This window comes from Gorilla gorilla, chromosome 3 (assembly GCF_029281585.2).
Source record: "Gorilla gorilla gorilla isolate KB3781 chromosome 3, NHGRI_mGorGor1-v2.1_pri, whole genome shotgun sequence".
In the NCBI taxonomy this organism is placed as follows: Eukaryota; Metazoa; Chordata; class Mammalia; order Primates; family Hominidae; genus Gorilla; species Gorilla gorilla.
Window position 1 is genome coordinate 55,909,499 of NC_073227.2, and position 20,394 is coordinate 55,929,892.

The 20,394-nt window shown below is 38.3% G+C and overlaps 1 protein-coding gene and 1 long non-coding RNA gene across 6 annotated transcripts in view; one reads left to right on the forward strand and one right to left on the reverse strand.

Annotated features, from left to right (window-relative positions):
- LOC134758318 (uncharacterized) overlaps positions 1-776 on the forward strand; it is a 66,004-nt gene extending 65,228 nt beyond the window's left edge. Inside the window, exon 3 of the long non-coding RNA XR_010133376.1 lies at positions 476-776. This is a non-coding gene — a long non-coding RNA (uncharacterized lncRNA). The remainder of the gene's footprint in view (positions 1-475) is intronic.
- NFXL1 (nuclear transcription factor, X-box binding like 1) overlaps positions 1-18,581 on the reverse strand; it is a 68,013-nt gene extending 49,432 nt beyond the window's left edge. Inside the window, exons 1-10 of one of the 5 annotated variants that reach the window (XM_019025860.4) lie at positions 18,420-18,581; positions 17,845-18,081; positions 14,694-14,867; positions 9,161-9,270; positions 7,113-7,243; positions 3,287-3,465; positions 2,884-3,045; positions 2,682-2,782; positions 1,896-2,010; positions 457-581 (exon numbers count right to left, since the gene is read on the reverse strand). In XM_019025860.4, the coding sequence (XP_018881405.2) occupies positions 457-581; positions 1,896-2,010; positions 2,682-2,782; positions 2,884-3,045; positions 3,287-3,465; positions 7,113-7,243; positions 9,161-9,270; positions 14,694-14,867; positions 17,845-18,079 (1,332 nt within the window). In that variant the 5' untranslated portion in view covers positions 18,080-18,081; positions 18,420-18,581. Of the gene's footprint in view, positions 1-456; positions 582-1,895; positions 2,011-2,681; positions 2,783-2,883; positions 3,046-3,286; positions 3,466-7,112; positions 7,244-9,160; positions 9,271-14,693; positions 14,868-14,967; positions 15,050-17,672; positions 18,082-18,238 lie in introns of those variants that run through there. The other 4 variants (XM_055385564.2, XM_063705260.1, XM_055385568.2 and 1 more) reach the window with 4 other exon arrangements.
- Positions 18,582-20,394: the final 1,813 nt, after the last annotated feature.

A 20,394-nucleotide genomic window follows, 5' to 3' on the forward strand; every position in this document is an offset into this window, starting at 1 on the left:
TTTAACCATTAAATTCACTGTCTAATAGAGGCATGGTTTGTGGCACCCCCAAACAATCACAATAGTAACATCAAAGATCACTGATCACAGGTTATCATAACAGATATAATGATAATGAAAAAGTCTGAAATAGTGCAAGAATTACCAAATGTGACAGATACATGAGCACATACTGTTGGAAAAACGGAGCTGAAAGACTTGTTTTACAAAGGCTTACCATAAACCTTCAATTTATTAAAAACGCAGTATTGGCAAAGCACAATAAAGTGAAATGCAATAAAACGTGGTATGCCTGTACTCTCCTGCTTCTTATCCTGATATTAGGTCACTAAATTCATATACATCATGACACAGATGTATATGAAAATAAGTAATAGAAAACAACCACAGGACAATCTCATTTGATATATTATGATAGGTAGCTCTTAAAAGTAATTATTACAGGAGATGACTAACTTGTCTACAGGTTTCACAGGGACCTCGGTGACAACGCTGTGAACATCTATGGATTCCGCATTCAAGTACTTTGTCACAACTGTCTCCACAAGTTGGTACATCTTCTGTACAAGGCAAAGAAAACTCTAAAAACATACAAAAAGTCAATGTTAATAATGAGACATTATTATTAGACATCAACAAAGTGCCATGTTCTTCAGGCTCCCTAAGGAATGCTAGCACTTTCAGACTACAAATTTTTGTATCCACATAATCATTGGGAAAAATTAATGAAAATAATCCCTAATATTTGTGACGTTTATGGTTCTTAAAAAGAAATTTGACACAAGTTACCATCCTCAAGAAACACATTTTTATGGGCTATCTACTTCAGAAATAGTTATCTAAAGAAATGAGTAAAGACTACATAAACCATTCATGAATTTTCCTAATGTAAAAATTTGTTTTAAAAACCTTGCTCTGAACTACCTCACAAAGACAAAAAGAAAGGTTTAGTCTTTAAAACACCACCTGGCTGACACTTATAATCTCAGCACTTTGGGAGGCCGAGACAGGAGGATTACTTGAGGCCAGGAGTTCGAGGCCAGCCTGGGAAACATAGGGAGAGCCCATCTCTACAAAAAATTTTTTTAAATGAGCCAGGCATGGTGACAGGTGCCTGTATTCCCAGCTACTGAGACGGCTGAGGCAGGAGGATCACTTGAGCCCAGGAGTCTGAGGCTGCAGTGAGCTAGGATCACACCACTGCACTCCAGCCTGGGCGACAGGATAAAACCACCTCTCTTAAAAAACTGTAACAACTACAAAATTATAAAACTCACCTTTAACATAAACATATTGTGACAAGTATTAGAAGTAGTCTTATACATATGATGCTGTTATTTGTGGAGAGTCAAAAAAGCTTACTCAAAGTGCTATCCTACTATGCCTTTATCTCAAAGCAGCCTAAAATAAACTCACCTATAACCTATTACATAATAATGACAATAGCACAGCCTCCCCTATTATCAAACCCCACCAGACTGGTACATTTGTTATAACTGATGTACTTACATTGACACATCATAATCACCCAAAGGTCATAGTTATATAAAGGTTCACTCATGGTGTTGTATATTTTATAGGTTTGGACAAATGTATAATGACATATATCCACCATTATAGTATCACACGGAGGAGTTTCCCTGCCCTGAAAATCTTCTATGTCTCTCCTATTCATCTCTCTCTCTCTCTCCCCAACCCCTGGAAGCCATTGATCACCACAGTTTGGACCCTTCCAGAATGTCATATAGTTGGGGGCTTAAATTTTGTAGCTTTTTCAGACTGGCTTCTTTCATTTAGTAATATGCACTTAAGTTTCCTGGAGGACGTCTTTTGAATGTCTTTTCATGGCTTGACAGATCATTTCCTATATAAATATAAAAAAAAACAAGTCTTACTTGATTTCTGACATGGACAGAACCTTTTCCCAGATCGAGGACATTCTCCACAAGCACCAACATGGCAAACTTGCTCACATGTGTGATTACCACATGGCAGTGTTTTTCCACATACCTAAAATAAAATGCAATAAACACTAATGAAGGATTTAAAAGTTAACAAAGACTTCATACAAGACCCAATACATTTTTCAATCACAAATAAACAACTGCTTTATGTCCCTCATATTATTTTACTTTATATTTTATACAGGTGTCATACATATGTATATATAGATACATATATACATATGTATACACACACATATATTTCCTATGCACCAAAAAGTATATTTTAAAAATACAATATGGAAAAAAACTACACGCAGCTCCATATGGCCATTCACCAAGGAGTTCTAAGTGGCATTAAAACCATGCCAATTCTAGGACAAGCAACCTATAAAATCAATCTTACTTCCTCAATTGGATTAATTCAAGAAGCGGGGAGGGGTGCTGGTTGAAGAGAGGGGAAAGAGAAGAAGGGGACAAGAGTTAGCAAGAAAGAGTACAAATGTAGTGAATCCAAAATTCAACAAATAGCTGTTACTTTGCAAAAAATTTTTCCTCCAATAATTAAAAATGATATTAAATTTAAAAGTAGTTTCTTAAAACATGATATAATTCATCTGAGTTGCTATTCTTCCTTGCCTTTTATCCAACTAAACCTGATTAGCCTTGCTGCTTTCTAGGTTGTCTACGCTTTCTGTATTCTTTAATACCCACCCCTCGAAATGCATATAAACTTACTTGATCACAGTGCCATAGTGGACTTGCACAACTTCTTTCAGCTACTTTTTTGCCACAGACACACTTTTGTCTACTGACTCTTGGACAAGGCTGACAGCTTCCTAAAACCAGAATGATAAATTAGCACAGAAACATAAAAGCAATAAAGATTGCTTTGACTTTTGCTTAAAGTCAGAAAAATCTAATGGGTATGGCCTTTTACCTGCATGACAAGGATTTTCACACTTATGTTGCCCACAAAGCAACTTCTGTCCACATGGCAGCTGACAAGACCATTCCTTGGCACTGCATCTACGAGGGATAGGTTTTGCTTTCTTACAGTAACAAGTAGTTGTGACCATCTTTGGACAAGGAGGGCAGGGACCTAGAATTCAGTAAAAGCAAAAAAAAAAAAAAAATCTAAAGTCAGAAACTAAAACTTTCAATTTCTACACCTATCAATAATTTCTAGAACTTTCTTTACTGATACTTTACAAAAGGCAATAACTTTCAATATTTTCTCATGGCAAACTAAACTGTGAATTCAACTTTTACAATTTTTTTTTGCCTCAACATAAGAAGAAATAATCACCCACAAACAATTTAAAATGCAATATATAACTCACCTGGATGACAGAGGAGTAAACATTTATGGCCACAAGGAGGTTTAAATTCACGTTCACATACTTGGCCACATGAATGAGGCACAAGCCACGGGTCTAAAGGTGGATCTTCTACTTTTCCACAATAGCAATAGTACCTACTAGGTGTTTCAGATCGTTTGTATTCAAACCTACATTTTGGACTACAAAGAAGAAGAAAATTATTAAAGCTAACTTCACCTTTAAAAGCAACATGAGAGACAGAAATATACTTAGTAACAGAGTATATTCTGTTAAATTAGTTTTATGTTAAGGAACTCTGCTCCATCTTTGTGTTAGTGAAAAAACAAGATCTTATTAAAATCTATTTCAACCATATAAAACAGCACTGCACAATACAATGTGCTGAGATGATGGAACAGTTTTATACTGGGATTGTCCAATACAGTAGCAATTAGCCACATACTGTGAGCACTTGAAACGTCACTAGTGCTTACAACTGAGGAAGGAATCAAATTTCTTATAATTTCTAAATATTGAAACAGCTACATGCGGCTAGTTACCATGAATTAAACAGCACATATCTAGAATACAGCTACAAAAAGAAAGTAACATTAGTTTTCTACTAACCACCTGAACTTTATTGAGGAATTCACTCTGCTTTTCATAAAGCTCAACTTTTTAAGTTTTGTTTTGTGGTTTACAAATAAACAAAATATATTAGCAACAGCAAACAGAAGAAAGAAGTCAGGTTATAGACATGCAATACCGCAAGAAACATGACTACAATTTAGAATTAAGGGGGAATAAACTTGAAAATAAAGAATTTCATAATTCTCAACATCTAGCACAAAAAGACATAATTCTTTTTTTTTTCTTTTTTGAGAAAAAGTCTCACTCTGTCACCCAGGCTGGAGTATAGTGGCGCAATCTCAGCTCACTGCAACCTCTGCCTCCTAGGTACAAGAAATTCTCGTGCCTCAGTGTCCCAAGTAGCTGTGAATACAGGTACACGCCACCACGCCCAGCTAATTTTTTGTATTTTTAGTAGATCCGGGGTTATGCCATGTTGGCCAGGCTGGTCTTAACTCCTGACCTCAAGTGATTCAACAGCCTTGGCCTCCCAAAGTGCTGGGATTACAGGCGTGAGCCACTGTGCCCAGCCCAAAAAAAGATATAATTCAAATGTGCCTAAGTCAAAGAAAAGTGCAAATACCATGAAAGACTTTAAACTTCCATCATTAAAATACATAAGTTTTGGCAGTAGAAGTGTTAACCTTCAGCTGTATCAAAAATGTACTTGTAGATCATCATAGATCAGTTCATTCTCAAAAGATGCTCTAACCTTATCTCCCAGACAAATGAGTATAGTTAGTATATTATGCTAGAACAAGTTTCATATTAACATTTAAATTTCTTTTGTATCATATACAAAATATTTTCATTGTCACGAGAACATGTTCTGTTTCCAAATAAATGCCACATAAATACTCAGAATAACCAAAAGATATTTGTTCTTGTAATGAAAAATCAAAAACAAAATACTAAGTTCATCTGCCTCTGGAATAAGTAACTGGCGCTTTGTTGGAAGAGTTCAATTTTTTTTTATTAAAAGAAAAAGCTAGTGTGGAGGGGGATATGTATTTTTAAGAAGCGTGGGTATGGATGAGTAATAGGCAACTCAACATACCTTAACACTGCCCATCAGCATTGAAACTGAACTGGCCCAGTGAGGGTAATATGTGCAAACGCATGAGTTTTATTTTAAATAATGGGATGCCAACAATGAAATGTAATTATGCTAGATCTTCTTCATTAAAAAGCAGTATCTTAGTAGAAACCTGTATTTTAAATTTTTTATTTCCATAAAATAACTTAAAATTATTAACATTTTACCAAGTTCTAGCTCTATCTTGATGAGGATTAAACAAAATGGGTTCTTAACCAGAATGGTCATTTATTTTCTTAAAAAAATATGAAATATGGAATGCAAAGTATATGGCACAGCTGATTAAACTGTTGTTCCTTTTAAATTAGAAGTAACAGTACATTTTTTTTAACTGATCCTTTCCTCCTCTGTGGCAAAATGACTACTTAAAACAGAAGTGAGAAGAGCGAGGGTAAAAAAATATATACATAAGGTTTAAATCTCTAAACTAAAACCTGGCTTAATTCCGTACCTATTAGACACTAAAATTCCTCCACTACAAGTAAATAATATGCAGGAGCAAAACAAATATACTTTGAAATGTTAAACAGTTTCCAGAAAGTGTGTATTCAATGAAAAGAAAAATAATATTTCTAAAAGCCAGGTCATAAGACATAACTCAGCTGGAAGAATAGAAAAAGCACTGAATTTAAAAGTAAGAAATCCTAGGTTTCAAATTTTGGCTCCACTACTTAAGAGTGAGGAGCCAGAAGTCATTTCCCTTCAATTAACTTCAATATCCCCATTGGTAACAGGAGAATAAAATCTCTCACAGATTGCTGAGAATTATTTTTACATACTCTTCTAAAAGTAACTAGCACATCTAAATGTTTTTAAAAACTACACCACTGGCCAGACGCAGTGGCTCATGCCTGTAATCTCAGCACTTTGAGGGGCCGAGGTGGGTGGATCACTTGAGGCCAGAAGTTCAAGACCAGCCTGGCCAACATGGTGAAACCCCATCTCTACTAAAAATACAAAACTTAGCCAGGCATGGTGGCAGGCACCTGTAATCCCACCTACTCTGGAGGCTGAGACGGGAGAATCGCTTGAACCCGACAAGCAGTGGCTACAGTGAGCCGAGAGCGCACCACTGCACTCCAGCCTGGGCAATACAGCAAAACTCTGTCTCAAAAAAAATTAAAATTAAAATAAAAAAAAATTTAAACATAAAATTAGTTACTAAAGTTACAAAATGTGACCACACAGAGCCCATGAAGCTTATGCTTCATTACTTTGACAGTCAATCTACCTCTCTGGGCAGCCAATATGAATAAATTTCTTATTGTCTTTACTTAGCAGAGATATAAAATTCTACTCTCCAACTCTTTCTGGAAATATAACAAAAGTTCTCCAGATCAAATAATCATCAATAATAAGCAAAACTAATAAATGTAAAAAAATGATATTGTATAATATACACCTGCAGTTTTGAGATTTGGGAGGATAAAACTGGGAATCTTATAATCAAAATACATTAAATGATAGTCTTGTACAATGTAATAATAATGCATACTCATAGAATTCTGGACAAGAAGATCAAAATTATGAATGATTCTCAGTCCTACAGAAAATTGAAAGTCCTTTCAAAGGATAATTAAGGAATTGTTTTGCACAGGAAAAATTAAGTCTGGATGATTTATTAGTTATCAAAAGGAACTAGTAGTTATAGAAATTCAAATTGAAAAAAACAAGCCTTTATCAAGATTCCACATCTTCACACACCAAATGACTAATTAAAAGCCCAACATGGATATTGAAACCACCAATAAAGCAACTTAGAATCTACAATCTTCATTTATTCTACAATTTAATAATCCAATTAGGCCAGGCGCGGTGGCGTGCCAGCCTAGTTGGCACTTTGTGATTTTTTGGGGTGGGTCACCTGAGGTCAGGAGTTCAAGACCAGCCTGGCAGACATGGTGAAACCCTGTCTCTACTAAAAATACAAAAAATTAGCCAGGCATAGTGACAGGTGCCTATAATCCCAGCTACTCAGGAGGCTGAGACAGGAGAATCTCTTGAACCCAGGAGGCGGAGGTTGCGGTGAGCCAAGATCGCCACTGCACTCCAGCCTGCGTGACAAGAGTGAAACTCCATCTGAAAATAATAATAATAATCCAACTAATCAGAAAAAGTTACCAAGGCCAGGGACAATCTCTCTTTCCAAAATCATCATCAGTCACAGAAGATACAAGAAACTGGCTGTCTTTAGCCCACTTCTGGATACAGGGCATGTGAAATATACAGAAACATCCCGAACAGCTCCAAACCTAAGACAAATGTATCAGAAGTTAATATATGTTAATTTTTCTTTGTTAATTGTAAAATAATTTAAAATGAGTATCACACTAAACTATTTTCAAGAGCTACCTAAGGATTAAAGAAAAAAGGTCTTTCCTTCCAGTATAACAGAAGAACTGTTTCATGGGAAATGCATTTAAATGTAGGATACTTTGAAGAAAATTATTATTAGTCAAACAGATTCATTCAGCTAGAAATAATTACTGCTAACATTCTGGACAATCTCCAAATTTATATATATATATTTTTTCATACTTTTAAAAAATGAGGTCATACTATAATAACTGAAATGTAACTTTTTAGTCTTTTCTATAAGCGTATTTATAGCTATACATTACATCATGAAGACTTACGTACTTAAATTTCTTGTTGTTGGATGATTATTTCCAAGTATAAATAACACTACAAAAGAATCTTTAAACATAAATATGTACATATATCTCTACATAGCCCTTTTGTTATATAAAACCTATTAGTCTAACACCTAACTAATGCTAAATTCTAAAAATTAGGTAATCAAAAAACAAGAATATACATAATTTAAAAGCTTAAGAAATACTAAGTTAATTTTTAAAACCTGCCAAACACTTTGATAAAACTGATAAACATCAGTTCCCCTTTCCTTATAACATTTTACAACTGTTTGATAAAATCAGACATGTAGCATATTGCATGAGCTAACAACAGCACTAAACAGCTGACTTCTTAGTTTGGGTTACCCCCAAAGCAGTATCTAAGAACTTGGATGCAAGAGTAAGGGGACTAGACAGGGAAAAAGAAATACCAATGAATGGCATATGGTTGAGCTGATTACCACTAAGCACCACAAAAGCTCAATCCTACAGGGGACCCTCTGCAAAAGCATGTAAAACACGCCTTGGACTGCCCAGCCCCACTCGCTAATGGAAAGGAGGTTGGGGCATTCACCTACCAACTCCCTGTGGTGCAATGTTGCTGCAAGGGGCTTTAACTCCCCAGTGCTTCTGCACTATACCCATGTACTAGCTAAGTCAATTTCCAAGAAGAAAATTAAGAGGCGGAAAAAACGCACACACACAGCAAATGTTTAAAGTGGGTTTCTATCTGCATGCAGAGACTATGCATTCCCTGCAGCTGAAATCAGAGTAAACCAACTAGATGTGACTCTAGGCACAAAAGGCATCTGTATCTGCTATACTCTTCTATCCAACCAGAGCATGTTAAATTTCTGATTCACTCTACATGACCAAACTATTTCTTCTGACTTGATTTGCTTTCTCTAGGCAATGCTGCTATAATAGCAGTGAATTAATCTAAGGTCTAAATGTTGAGTCTTTCACATTCAGTAATCACTTCTTAATTGCTTCATTAACGCCCTTTTAAATTTACACATATATATCTTTATCACTAGGCCATATCTCCTCCAAGGACATGAGTTTTGTCTGAATCTCTCTCCCGACTGACCCTCACCACTTCCCAAAATGCCTTTAACACAGGATACGCTAACTAATTAAGCCGTGTTACTGCCAAGTTCTACTTTCTTGAAGATAGGGACCGTATCTTTTTCCAAACCCAATAAAAGTAATAAAATATAGTACATTTAACATTTCACTTTTGTGGGAATCTCTAAAGTACAGATGCTAAAAATGTTCTATCGAATCAACATTTGCATTAAAACTGAAGACAACTAAGTTATATCAATAGTGCTAAAAATACTGGATACTCATTTAGTGGTAATTTTTTTTTAATTACAGATTTTAAAATGAAGATCAATTCATATACAAAATTCTCAAATGAAGCATTTTTAAACATAAGTAAACAAAAGAATAATAAATCGTTAAGTATTGTAAGTGCAAACTAAGGTATTTTGGGGAGATACATTAATATAAATGAGGAGAAAAACTTACTGCTTGGTTTCTCTTCACCGAAGCAATACAAATTAGGCATGTCATAGCCGCTGCTTGAAAAGCTTCATTTACATATTGTTTTGTTCGCTCTAATTCACGTGTATCTCCATCTGGAAATTTAAAGATTGAAAATCTCACCCTAAACAACATCTGAAAATAACACAAACTCACTAATAGCACCATATTATGTAAGAACTGTCTAGCTATATCAATTGCTCAAAATATAGCTGTAAAACAAGAAGTTTTTTTTAAAAAAGTAACCAATGAGCTGTCAAGAGGTAACGAAGTCTGTGTATTAAATCTTGTGTACTTGGTTCGAAATCAGTACCTCAGCTCTCTCTCTCAGTTATACTTGCTTTTTTGGCTGTTAGAATTCTCAACAAATTTGGCGGAGGCAGAGCCATAAGCAACAGCAGCAAGATGTAAAGTCTTAAGGAAAAGCAAAGTGTGAAAGGAAAAGCCTAAACTAATTAGTAGAGCCACTGAGCATAAATATAAGCATAGATGTGAGTGAATGGGGGTGGGGGTGGGTGTGTGTGTGTGAATTTAGTAGGTGTATTCTTAATAAAAAGTTGTTGAATGAAAAGACCCTGAGGTTTTTACAGTACAATAGCCACATCTCATGAAATCATGTTCACTATTTCTGCTTAAGAAGGTAGCATAAGCTTTTTAGAAAAAACAGTACCTGACATTATTTTCTTTGAGTAATTATTGAGTGCTTATTTGCTAGACACCGTACTATTAGTACTTCAATAGGATTAAATGAGCTATTATCTTCATTTTACAGATGAGAAAACTGAGGCACAAAAGAATTAACTTCAGTTTGCCTACAAAGTGAACCCTCTTAACCTCTATGCTGCACTGCAGTGAGCAGTTACTGCAGGAAGGTCCAACAAATAACAAGTAACAGCAAAATGAAAAACAGAATGAGTCCCCTAAAGCACAAATGACACCAAAAGGACAATAATCTAAGTCACTTTAGTATGAGAGAAATAAGCCTACATGCCTTTAAAACAATAAAGATTGTTCAATAGTGGTTAACTGAGTCTTCAAAAAAAGTAGATTAAAACATAAACTACCATAAGTACAGAACTTACCATGGCAATAACGTGGTTCAAGCCAAAATTTAAGTTGCCAAAAAGAAAAATTAAATAAATAGGACACGTGGCTAATTCTTTACTTTCTAAAATCATCTGAGTAAACACGGCACTTACAAAAGCTTGCCCTACCATAAAATAAATATGATTTAGAACATTAAGCAAAATAAACACAAACATACTCTCAAAACTATAAATTATTATAAAATTATTAAAGACAGTTGCTTTATTTTAAACAAACACTGAAGTTTTTAAAAAAATCCTTAAAAGCAGAATAGTATGGGGCGCCTACTTTGCTTTTCAACAAAGCTGGCATTAACAGATACAAAACATTTTAAATTTCATCTAATTTAACAGCTAACTCAAAAAACAGAATTTAAGAAGAAGATAGAACAGGCTTTTACAAAATAAAAACTAACCTTATATTTTAAAAATTTATGTAAGATTTCTTTGAAACATGTATTAAAGTTTGGCTGCATCAATAAAATGTACTGCCCAGCACATCACAGCGGATAGCATGGCATTTCAAGTCATGCATTTTAAAAAGATGACTCTGGCAACTAAAGAAAAATGAGTATGTGGAGGCCAAGACTGAAAGTTGGAAGTACCAGTTAAGAGACAGTTGCAGCAGATTAAGCAAAAAATGACTTTGAGCAAGTTACCTAATGTGTCTCAGTTTTCTCATCTGTAAAATTAGTAGTAACAGTTATCTACCTCACAATTATCATATGGATTTAATCCACATGTTAAGCAGCTGTAAAGGCTTGAAGTAGGCAATGACAGTACACAGGCAGAGTAAGGGTAGATTTAAGAAATTTAGGAAGTAAAACTTAGGAGGACTTGGAGACAATGAGATTGTGTCAGTTTTAAAAGCTGATGTTCATGTCAAGATTCAGAAGGAAAGAGTGCTGTGTCTGCTGAGCTAACATGGGCAGAGGGAGAATTGCAGTAAATGACATGCATATGCCATCTCTGCTCCCAGATGTCTGGCTTGGGAGGGTGACTGAGAAAACTGTAGTGCTATTAAGATTAAGAAAACAAAAGAATAAATAAGTTCTCTTTCAACAGCAGTTTGATGGGTCCATGTGCCAGCAAGATAGAGATACTCATCAGGAAGTTGGCCATGCAAGTTTGAAATTTGAGAGAAGAATCACAAAAATGCAAAGGCTGTGCTCAAATAAAAATGAACTCCTTTGGTAAAGTCCTGGTCTTCAATTCACTAACGTTAAGGTGGGAACCATCCCATTACTCTGGAATGTATGTTCTTAAATCAAGTGATCAGATTTTCTTACATTGGTAGAGGCAAAGGAATGGGAATCAAATACTAATGGATTTTATACAAAACACAGCATAAAAAAATTACCATAACACTTTTAAGATTAAAACCAGATTAAAAATTAATAAAACTTACAAATGACAAATGTTTTCTACATACTAGACTGAAAGACATTATTGCATTTTCTATTTTAAAATAAAATGACTCTATCTATAATGGTTTAAGTGAGTTCCTCTCAAAGCAGAAAACTTCTTAAGATTATTTTCTATAAGGTCCTTCAGAAACAAGAAACCCTCTAACCTTAGAGTTACCTTTTATCAATTCTTACCTTGCCGACCTAGACTTCTCAGCCAAACTTCCTAATCTTAATTCCTTAGCAGATATGGTAAATTCCTTAGAAACCTACTTGATGATGTACAACTATCTTCATGATCCTATCAATATACTCAGGCAACTATCTAATCACCAAGGTTATGTGTTGGGAAGGGAAGGGTGAAATACATCAATCCTTCTGTCTGAAGACTTGATTAACTCTCAGCCAGGCACAGTGGCTCACGCCTGCCACTTTGGGAAGCTGAGGTGGGAGAATTCTCTGTAGCCAGGAATTCAAGACCAGCCTTGACAACACAGGAAAACACTGTCTCTACAAAAAAATTCTAAAAAAATTAACCAGGCATGGTGGTGTGTGCTTGCAGTACCAGCTACTTGGGAGGCTAAAGCAGGAGGGTCACTTGAGCTCAGTAGTTCAAGACTGTAGGGAGCTATGATCACATCACTGCACTCCAGCCTGGGCAATAGAAGAAGACTGTCTCCAAAAAAAAAAAAGACTAACTCTCATGCTCTTTATTTGCCTTTATGCTAACTAATGCTCAAACTCTGCTATGCTTCTGATTCTGTTGTACTAACAGACCTGAATCCTGGCATCACTGGCCTTATACTCCTCATGAAAGCACAAGATAATAACTAAGGAACACATTAGTATAGTGTAGATGGAGAGAGCTTAGGATGTGGGGCCTTATGATCAAGGGAAGACATGACTGAAAAAAGAAACAAATTTTTGGCCGGGTGCGATGGCTCACGCCTGTAATCCCAGCACTTTGGGAGGCCGAGGCGGGCGGATCACGAGGTCAGGAGATCAAGACCATCCTGGCTCACACAGTAAAACCCCGTCTCTACTAAAAATACAAAAAATTAGCCGGGCATGGTGGCGGGCGCCTGTAGTCCCAGCTACTCGGGAGGCTGAGGCAGGAGATTGGCATGAACCCGGGAGGTGGAGCTTGCAGTGAGCTGAGATTGCGCCACTGCACTCCAGCCTGGGCGACAGAGTGAGACTCCATCTCAAAAAAAAAAAGAAACAAATTTTTTAAAAGAAAGCACCAGTTATGATAGAAAATCTCTAATAATCAAGCCACAAAATACATTAAACATTCCAGCAAACAGATATACAGCACAGACTACACAACAGGCACTACTGTAAGCACTACAGTACTTACACATACTGATTCATTTCATCCTAACAACTCTACAGTATTTAGTATCATTATACCCATTTTACAAAAGAAACTGAGCCCCTAAGATGCTAAGCAATATGTCAAACATCCTACAGCCAAGTAACAAAGCCAAGAATCAAACCGTAGCAATCTGATTCAAGTGTCAATGTTCTTAACTGCTGCACAATGCTGCTTTTTCCCCATAAACAGGTACAAAAGTAACCGTCTAATCTCCCCAGAATTTTCCTGCTTTTACAGAGAAAATGAAATCAGCCCAGTAATGACTCTAAAGCTAAGTCAACGAGGTTTAAACCCAGCTCTGCCAATTACTAATTGTCTAACTCTAGGAAAGTCACCGCTCCTCTGTAGAATTGTTTCCCAAAATATTTGTAAGGTTTTTCCTGGTTTTAACAGTATACTAAAGTAAGAAAAAGAACCAAGCAAGGGTATAAATATATATTACTAATAAAAGGTATATAAACAATATGACATATCTACAAATATATCAATAAATGTTGACATTACATGCAAAAATATTTTTCTTTTTTTTTTTTTTTTTTAATTGAGACAGAGTCTTGCTCTGTCTCCCAGGCTGGAGTGCAGTGGCGCAATCTCAGCTCACCGCAACCTTCACCCCCCAAGTTCAAGCAATTCTCCTGCCTCAGCCTCCTGAGTAGCTGGGATTACAGGTGTGTGCCACCATGCCCAGCTAATTTTTTTGTATTTTTAGTAGAGACGGGGTTTCACCATGTTGGCCAGGCTGGTCTCAAACTCCTGACCTCAAGTGATCCCCCGGCCTCGGCCTCCCAAAGTGCTGGGGTTATAGGCGTGAGCCACTATGCCTGGCCTACATACAAGAAAATTTCTAATAATAATTTTAATTTAGTATTAATTTACACTTAATACTAAAGTGGTACACAGCAACATCACTTTCGCCCTCTCTCACATAAACAATCGTGGCTTTAGAGCAATCAGATATAAACCACAGATAACACGAATGTACATGTCAAACCTGAGGAAATTTAGGTTTTTTAAAAAAAATATGGCTAGGTGCAGTGCACATGCCTGTAGTCTCAGCTACTCCGGAAGCTGAGGCAGGAGGATCACTTAAGCCCAGGAGTTGAAGGTTGCAGTGAACTACGCACCACTACGTACCACTGCGCTCCAGCCTGGGCAACAGAACAAGACCCCAATGCTAAAAATAAATACATGAAAATCAGATATTGTAAATAAGATATAAAATAAGGAAATAAAGAATTAAAAAGACTTCAAGACGCATTTAACATGATGAAAAAAATGAATAGATTGAAAGGGGTACACAAAGTACTCTAGTTCAATCAAATCATCACAACCAGAAAAAACTTGCCCCAGTCCACCGCTCAGGAGCTTTAGCAGCCCCATCCAAGCATTCTACTGAAATGCCAATTAAATACACACAAAGGCCTCCTAAGGCTATAAAAGAGCCACTGCCATTCTATTTGCTTTATAGAAAAATTAGTGTTACACAATATACAACTCAAATAGCAAAGTGTACAAAAATTCAACTCTATAACATAGAGTGCTCATCTTAAGATATAAAATCTATTCCATATAGAACAAAGGCATTACCAAAAAAATGTCAGGAATACAGTTTCATTGACGTCAAAAGTCAAAATTTAAAAGATCAGTACCTGTCTGAGTAGTGTATGTTATAAACGTATTTGCAACTATTTTTCCCTGTTTTCCTTCAAAATCTTCACCTCCTTCTTCTTCAGATGAAGAGCTAAACTGTTCTTCAACAAGTTTTCTGGCTGCAGCTTGGTTAGCTTTCTTGATTTCTTCAAATTTTTTCTGAGACATTAGCTCTGTTTAAAAGAAAAAAGTTTCATTTCTGCAAAACAATCTCTCAAAAAGAAAAGCATAATGTGCTAATATATCATTTTACAACACACATTTGAAAGTCACCTTTGGAGCATTCTATCTTCCTGTAATCCATGAGAAAAGTATTTTCAAATTCCTTGACACACAACTAAAGAGAATACCACAACAAAAACTTTCACTTTTCTAAGTATCCTGCTAAAATGCAGCAAATTTTTATGATAACGGTGATTAACAAATCAAGAAAAAAATACGAAAATACAATAAAACTATCAAAATACTGGTGATCAACTTCAAAATAAGGACTAACAAAAATTAAGATGTTTTAAAGTACATTGCGCACAGTAATTTTTAAGAAGTGAGGGAACATGTCCACAGTGAGCACATAAAGAATCAGGGAAGGTAGGTATTTCAAACTACCGTCTTCTGAACAACAGGTAGGATAGGACACGACGGCCCAGCCCAGTCCAGTCCAGTCCAGCCCTACCAAAGAGTTTGTACCAACAGTACTCACTATGCACCCACTATATTTATAATCGGCTTCTTAGGTCAAGAACTTTTTGCCTTTATTATGGACTTCTTGTGGTCACACAAAAAAACATATTTTACATTAATCCACACAAAGTATTAACATGGAAAACATGTTTCTTCCAACTTCATTCCAAAAAGAATGTTAATTTTGGATTCGTTCTTCCACTATTTAGCACTATCTGTAATTCTCATTTTGTTACTTGATTAATCATGCAAAACTAAATTAGATTACTTCACTGCACATACTCCCAAAGAAACTTCAAACTTCTTGAGAGCAAGGACCACAGGGATTTTCTTCAAGCACTAAGTGTTAATAAGCTCTTATGGACAGCAAACATAGTTTAAGAAAGGAGCCACAAACCTGCAGAACTTATCTGAGTTCATGAATTCCCATCTTGAGAGGATTTTAAATTTACTGATTGACTATTTTAAAATTAACATTATACTTAAAACTGATAAGCCACTACCAAGATAAGCTCTCTTATCTTGGGTGGTATATTCGTACTTGATTATGTTCCCTCATGAAACATTTTCCTTTTCTTATTGCAGCCAGTTTGGTTAGGGGTTATTAACAAAACAAATTGAGTATTTCAAGTAAACCTCGACGAAAATGTGTATCATGCTTACCTAGCAAGCTTTGAGTACTGGGAAAAAAGAACTGGCTATGAGATATATAACTCAAAACTTGTCACAAAAGAGATGATAAATGTCATTAATATATGGGAAATTAGCACTTAAAAGATACATAAGAAAAAAGGCTGAACCGGACAGAGATAATGAGAACATTCATAACCTGATAAATGTATTCACCTAACATCATCTCAAAGTAAAGAGAAGATGACAAGACAACCTTCTCACGTATTATTTCTTACAGCCAAATCTCAACTGTCCAGGTAGAGAATGCTTTTCTTTTTCTTTTCTTTTCTTTTTTTTTTTTTTTTTTGAGACGGAGTCTTGCTCTGTCGCCCAGGCTGGAGTGCAATGGGGCAATCTCGGCTACCGTAAGCTCCGCCTCCCGGGCTCACGCCATTCTCCTTCCTCAGCCTCCCGAGTAGCTGGGACTACAGGCGCCCGACACCCCGCCCGGCTAATTTTTTGTATTTTTAGTAGAGACGGGGTTTCACCCTGTTAGCCAGGATGGTCTCCATCTCCTGACCTCATGATCTGCCCGCCTCGGCCTCCCAAAGTGCTGGGATTACAGGCTTGAGCCACCGCGCCCGGCCAGAATGCTTGTTTTCCTTCTACCCACGAGATGGAGGCCATCCTGGCTAACACGGTGAAACCCCGTCTCTACTTAAAAAAAAAAAAACAAAAAACAAAAAATTAGCCAGGCGTGGTGGCGGGCTCCTGTAGTCCCAGCTACTCGGGAGGCTGAGGCCGGATAATGGCCTGTACCCGGGAGGCGGAGCTTGCAGTGAGCCGAGATTGCGCCACTGCACTCCAGCCTGGGCGACCAGCGAGACTCCGTCTCAAAAAAAAAAAAAAAAAAAAAAAAAAAAGTTTACCAAACCTGTTCACACGTCTCCATATTGTATGCCTTATCATCACTGCCATTAACTGCGTGCTAAGAGAATACCACCTACCTTTCAAATTAGCCTAGGAGAAAAATCATTCAAGATACTCAATTCTGCTCCACACCCCCCAAAAAAATGTATCCTGAAATGCATTCCAAACACAAAAATAAAATGATTTCAGGGATTATTCCCTCGGCCCCATGCACAATTGTGTGTAAGTGCTCCCTGGCTCCACGAAAACATGGTCTTGGATGAAAAGTATTGATATATCGGAGGCAACACCAGATATGTCCACAGAAGGACATGGAACTTGTAAATAGGAACTACAGTCAAGGAAGGTATCAAAAGCTCAAGTGCTTACAAGGAATAAGACAAGTCAAGAAACAAAGGCAAAGGTAAAGATGACAAATGACACCTGGCTCCAGAAATGAGAGAGAATGTGAGATGGAATGCCCAAGTCCAATCTAAATGGGATTTCTGTGACTCAGCCGAGCTGACTGTTGCCAGGCACAAAGATAACTAAAGCCACAAGGTTGTTAACCAGATTTTTAAAAACGACAAACAAACGCTGACAATCAATCCACATTTAAAACTCTGTGTTAACCAAACAACATTTTAGACCAAATCAGAACACCGGGCCACAATTTACAACTGATGGTCTGGAGATTCAAGTAGGCAAGAGTGGAGGGAAGTAACAAAGGTAATACCACCTAAAATTAAGATGAAAGAGGTGCGATGGAAATCTACCTAGAGTGCCGAAAAGAGCAGCCACCCGAAAGGCTGGAGAAGTGGGCCCGATAACAAACTCCCGAAGGAGGGGAAAAGCAGTGAAAGAAAGAAGGCGAGGGCAGAGGCGGTCCTGACTAGTAACTGCCTTAGGAGGCATCCAGGTGAGCACGCGGGCGGGAGCCAATCTCACCGCTGGCTGCGGTAGTCTGCAGGGCTTGGGATCCCGCGGGGCTGTGCCTGCTCCCTGCAGCCGCCGTGGTCGCGACTCCTCCGGGACTGGTGCCAGAAAGAACCGCGCCCACCGACCCCTTCTCTCGCCCTACTCCGGCGCCGCGGAGATGGACTCCATTTCCTGAGGGGGCGGCAGTGGCCCGTCCCCGGGATCGGCCTCGGCCACCGGCCACCTGGCGCCAGGAAGCTTCCATCCCTGCAAAGGAGAAAAAAAAAAAAGAGTGGAAGGAGGTGAGCGCGGCGAGGACCGAGGCGAAGGAGGGTCAGTGCGGAAACCCGGTGTGAGGGGCCGAGTGAGGAAGGTTCCTGCACGGCGGGGGCCGGGTTTTAGGAGGTCGCGGCCCTGCCTTTACCGGAGAGCGAGTCCCCGCCAAGCCCGGGCTTTGGAGATGGACCGAAGACGGGAGGGAGGACTAGGTACAGAAATAAACCGCGGAGCAAGAAGCACACAGTGCCGAAGACAGCCGGAGGAGAAGTCGAAACCGCCTCCTCAGCCTCTGGGGGAGCGTGGTAGGGGAAGAGTCACATACTGACCCTGCGTCTCCCGCCGGGAACCAACTGCAGTGGTACACCCCACGGAAAGCTACGTCTCCTTACCGACGGCGCACGCCCCAACAGACTACAACTCCCAGAAGACCCCGCCCGCGTTCCGGCGACTGCGTGGCAGCACGGGCCGCTTCCTTATCCGGTAAAGTGCGGGGGTTGGGTGGGAGGGGAACCCCAAGCGCCTGCGCTAGCCTGCACAGGCCTTTGGGAACTACAACTCCCGGCGTGCTCTGGGGCTAGGGAGGGGTCGAAGGTCATAGGGGCGCGTGGTGGTGGAGGCGGGCGGGTCCGGAGGGTTTCGTGACCCCACAATTTGCTTCTGCTTCTGCAAGACTGCCCTAAACTCACCTGGGTATGAGGATTCCATGGCTCTGTCCCTAATTGGCTCTCTGCCATCTTTTATTAGCCTTGCCTTTGAGCTTGCGGATGACAGGAGGTTTCAATGTAAAATAATCAAAAGCGCGAAGTTTGAGGATAGCCTACCTAGAAACACCGACTCCAAGGAAGGAGTCAGCCTTCCGAAGTAGAGATTTAAGATTTCATTTATATAGGCAGAAACTGAGAGGTTTTTTAGCAGGATTACAGCATTTTATCATACAAGGTTAGAGAATAGTTACAACAATTTGATTATAGACAGTGTTTCTTTTTGGGAAGTGTACGTTTAACATTTTTCATAAAGGATTTTCTGTCATCTGGTCTAAGCAAACCGGGGCAACAAAGCAGAAGTTAATCTATAAGGATCATTAAGAAGGCAGGAAGTTTTTGTCCTTAACTTCGTTTAATTCTCTCTAGCCATTGTATAGAACAAGAAAAATAAGAAAGCAAGTTAATCTATAATCTGAGAAACAGAAGTTGTAACCATGTGTAACTCAGATGACAGTCACATCTCTCTCCAGGCTTAGTGAGTTTTAGGCTCCAACAACCTTTAAACTATTTATTTTCATAGGGAAGTCTCACTAACAGGAAAGGCACTTACATTGAAAACGCTTTGAGGTTGGCCAGTGTGAAGGAGGGAAATTTGGGGGAGAGTTGCAGGAAAGTGGCTTGAATAGTAAAAGTACCCTTCTAAAATGCTAGAGCAATGTAGAAAATAAATCTAAAGCCTGTTATTGTCATAGTCCTTTATAGTGTGCAATGAGCTTTCCCTGGAACATGCTAATTTTTACCTTCACAGCATCTCCCTAAAGTAGATTTTGTTAAGGAAAATAGTTGAGGGCCAGGACCTAAATCTTTTGATTTTGCTGAGTTTTCCAATAAGATACATGTGCATATATACAGATAGGTAGATTGCAAAAATTCATTCTGGGGTCTGTCTGGGATTGAGAAACATATTGATGGCTTATCGTACAGTCCTTCAATTTAGTTAATTCTTCTATTTTAATGATAAATTTCTATTATAATATTTAGATAGCATTTATTAGATGTCAGGCACTGTTTAAAGTGTTTTACGTTATGTATTAACTAATTTGGTACTCACAGTAACCGTGTTTATTATCCCCGTTTTACAACTGAGAACACTGAGGCACAGAGAGATTAAGCAATTTGCCTTTGATCATACAGCTAGGAAGTAGTGAAGCCAAGATTCAATGCTAAGTAGTCTAGTATTAGAAACCATGCTTTTAATGTCTTAAACATAGATATTGCAGAATTGCCTGTACATTAACCAAACTCAAAAATGACATCCCATGGCCAGGCATGGTGGCTCACGCCTGTAATCCTAGCACTTTGGGATGCCAAGGCGGGTGGATCACCTTAGGTCAGGAGTTTGAGGCAAGCCTGGCCAACATGGCGAAACCCTGTCTCTATTAAACATACAAAAATTAGCCGGGCATGGTGGTGGGTGCCTATAATCACAGCTACTAGGGAGGCTGAGGCAGGAGAATTGTTTGAACCCAGGGGGCGGAGGTTGTAATGAGCCAAGATCGCGCCACTTCACTCCAGCCTGGGCAAAAGAGCAAAACTC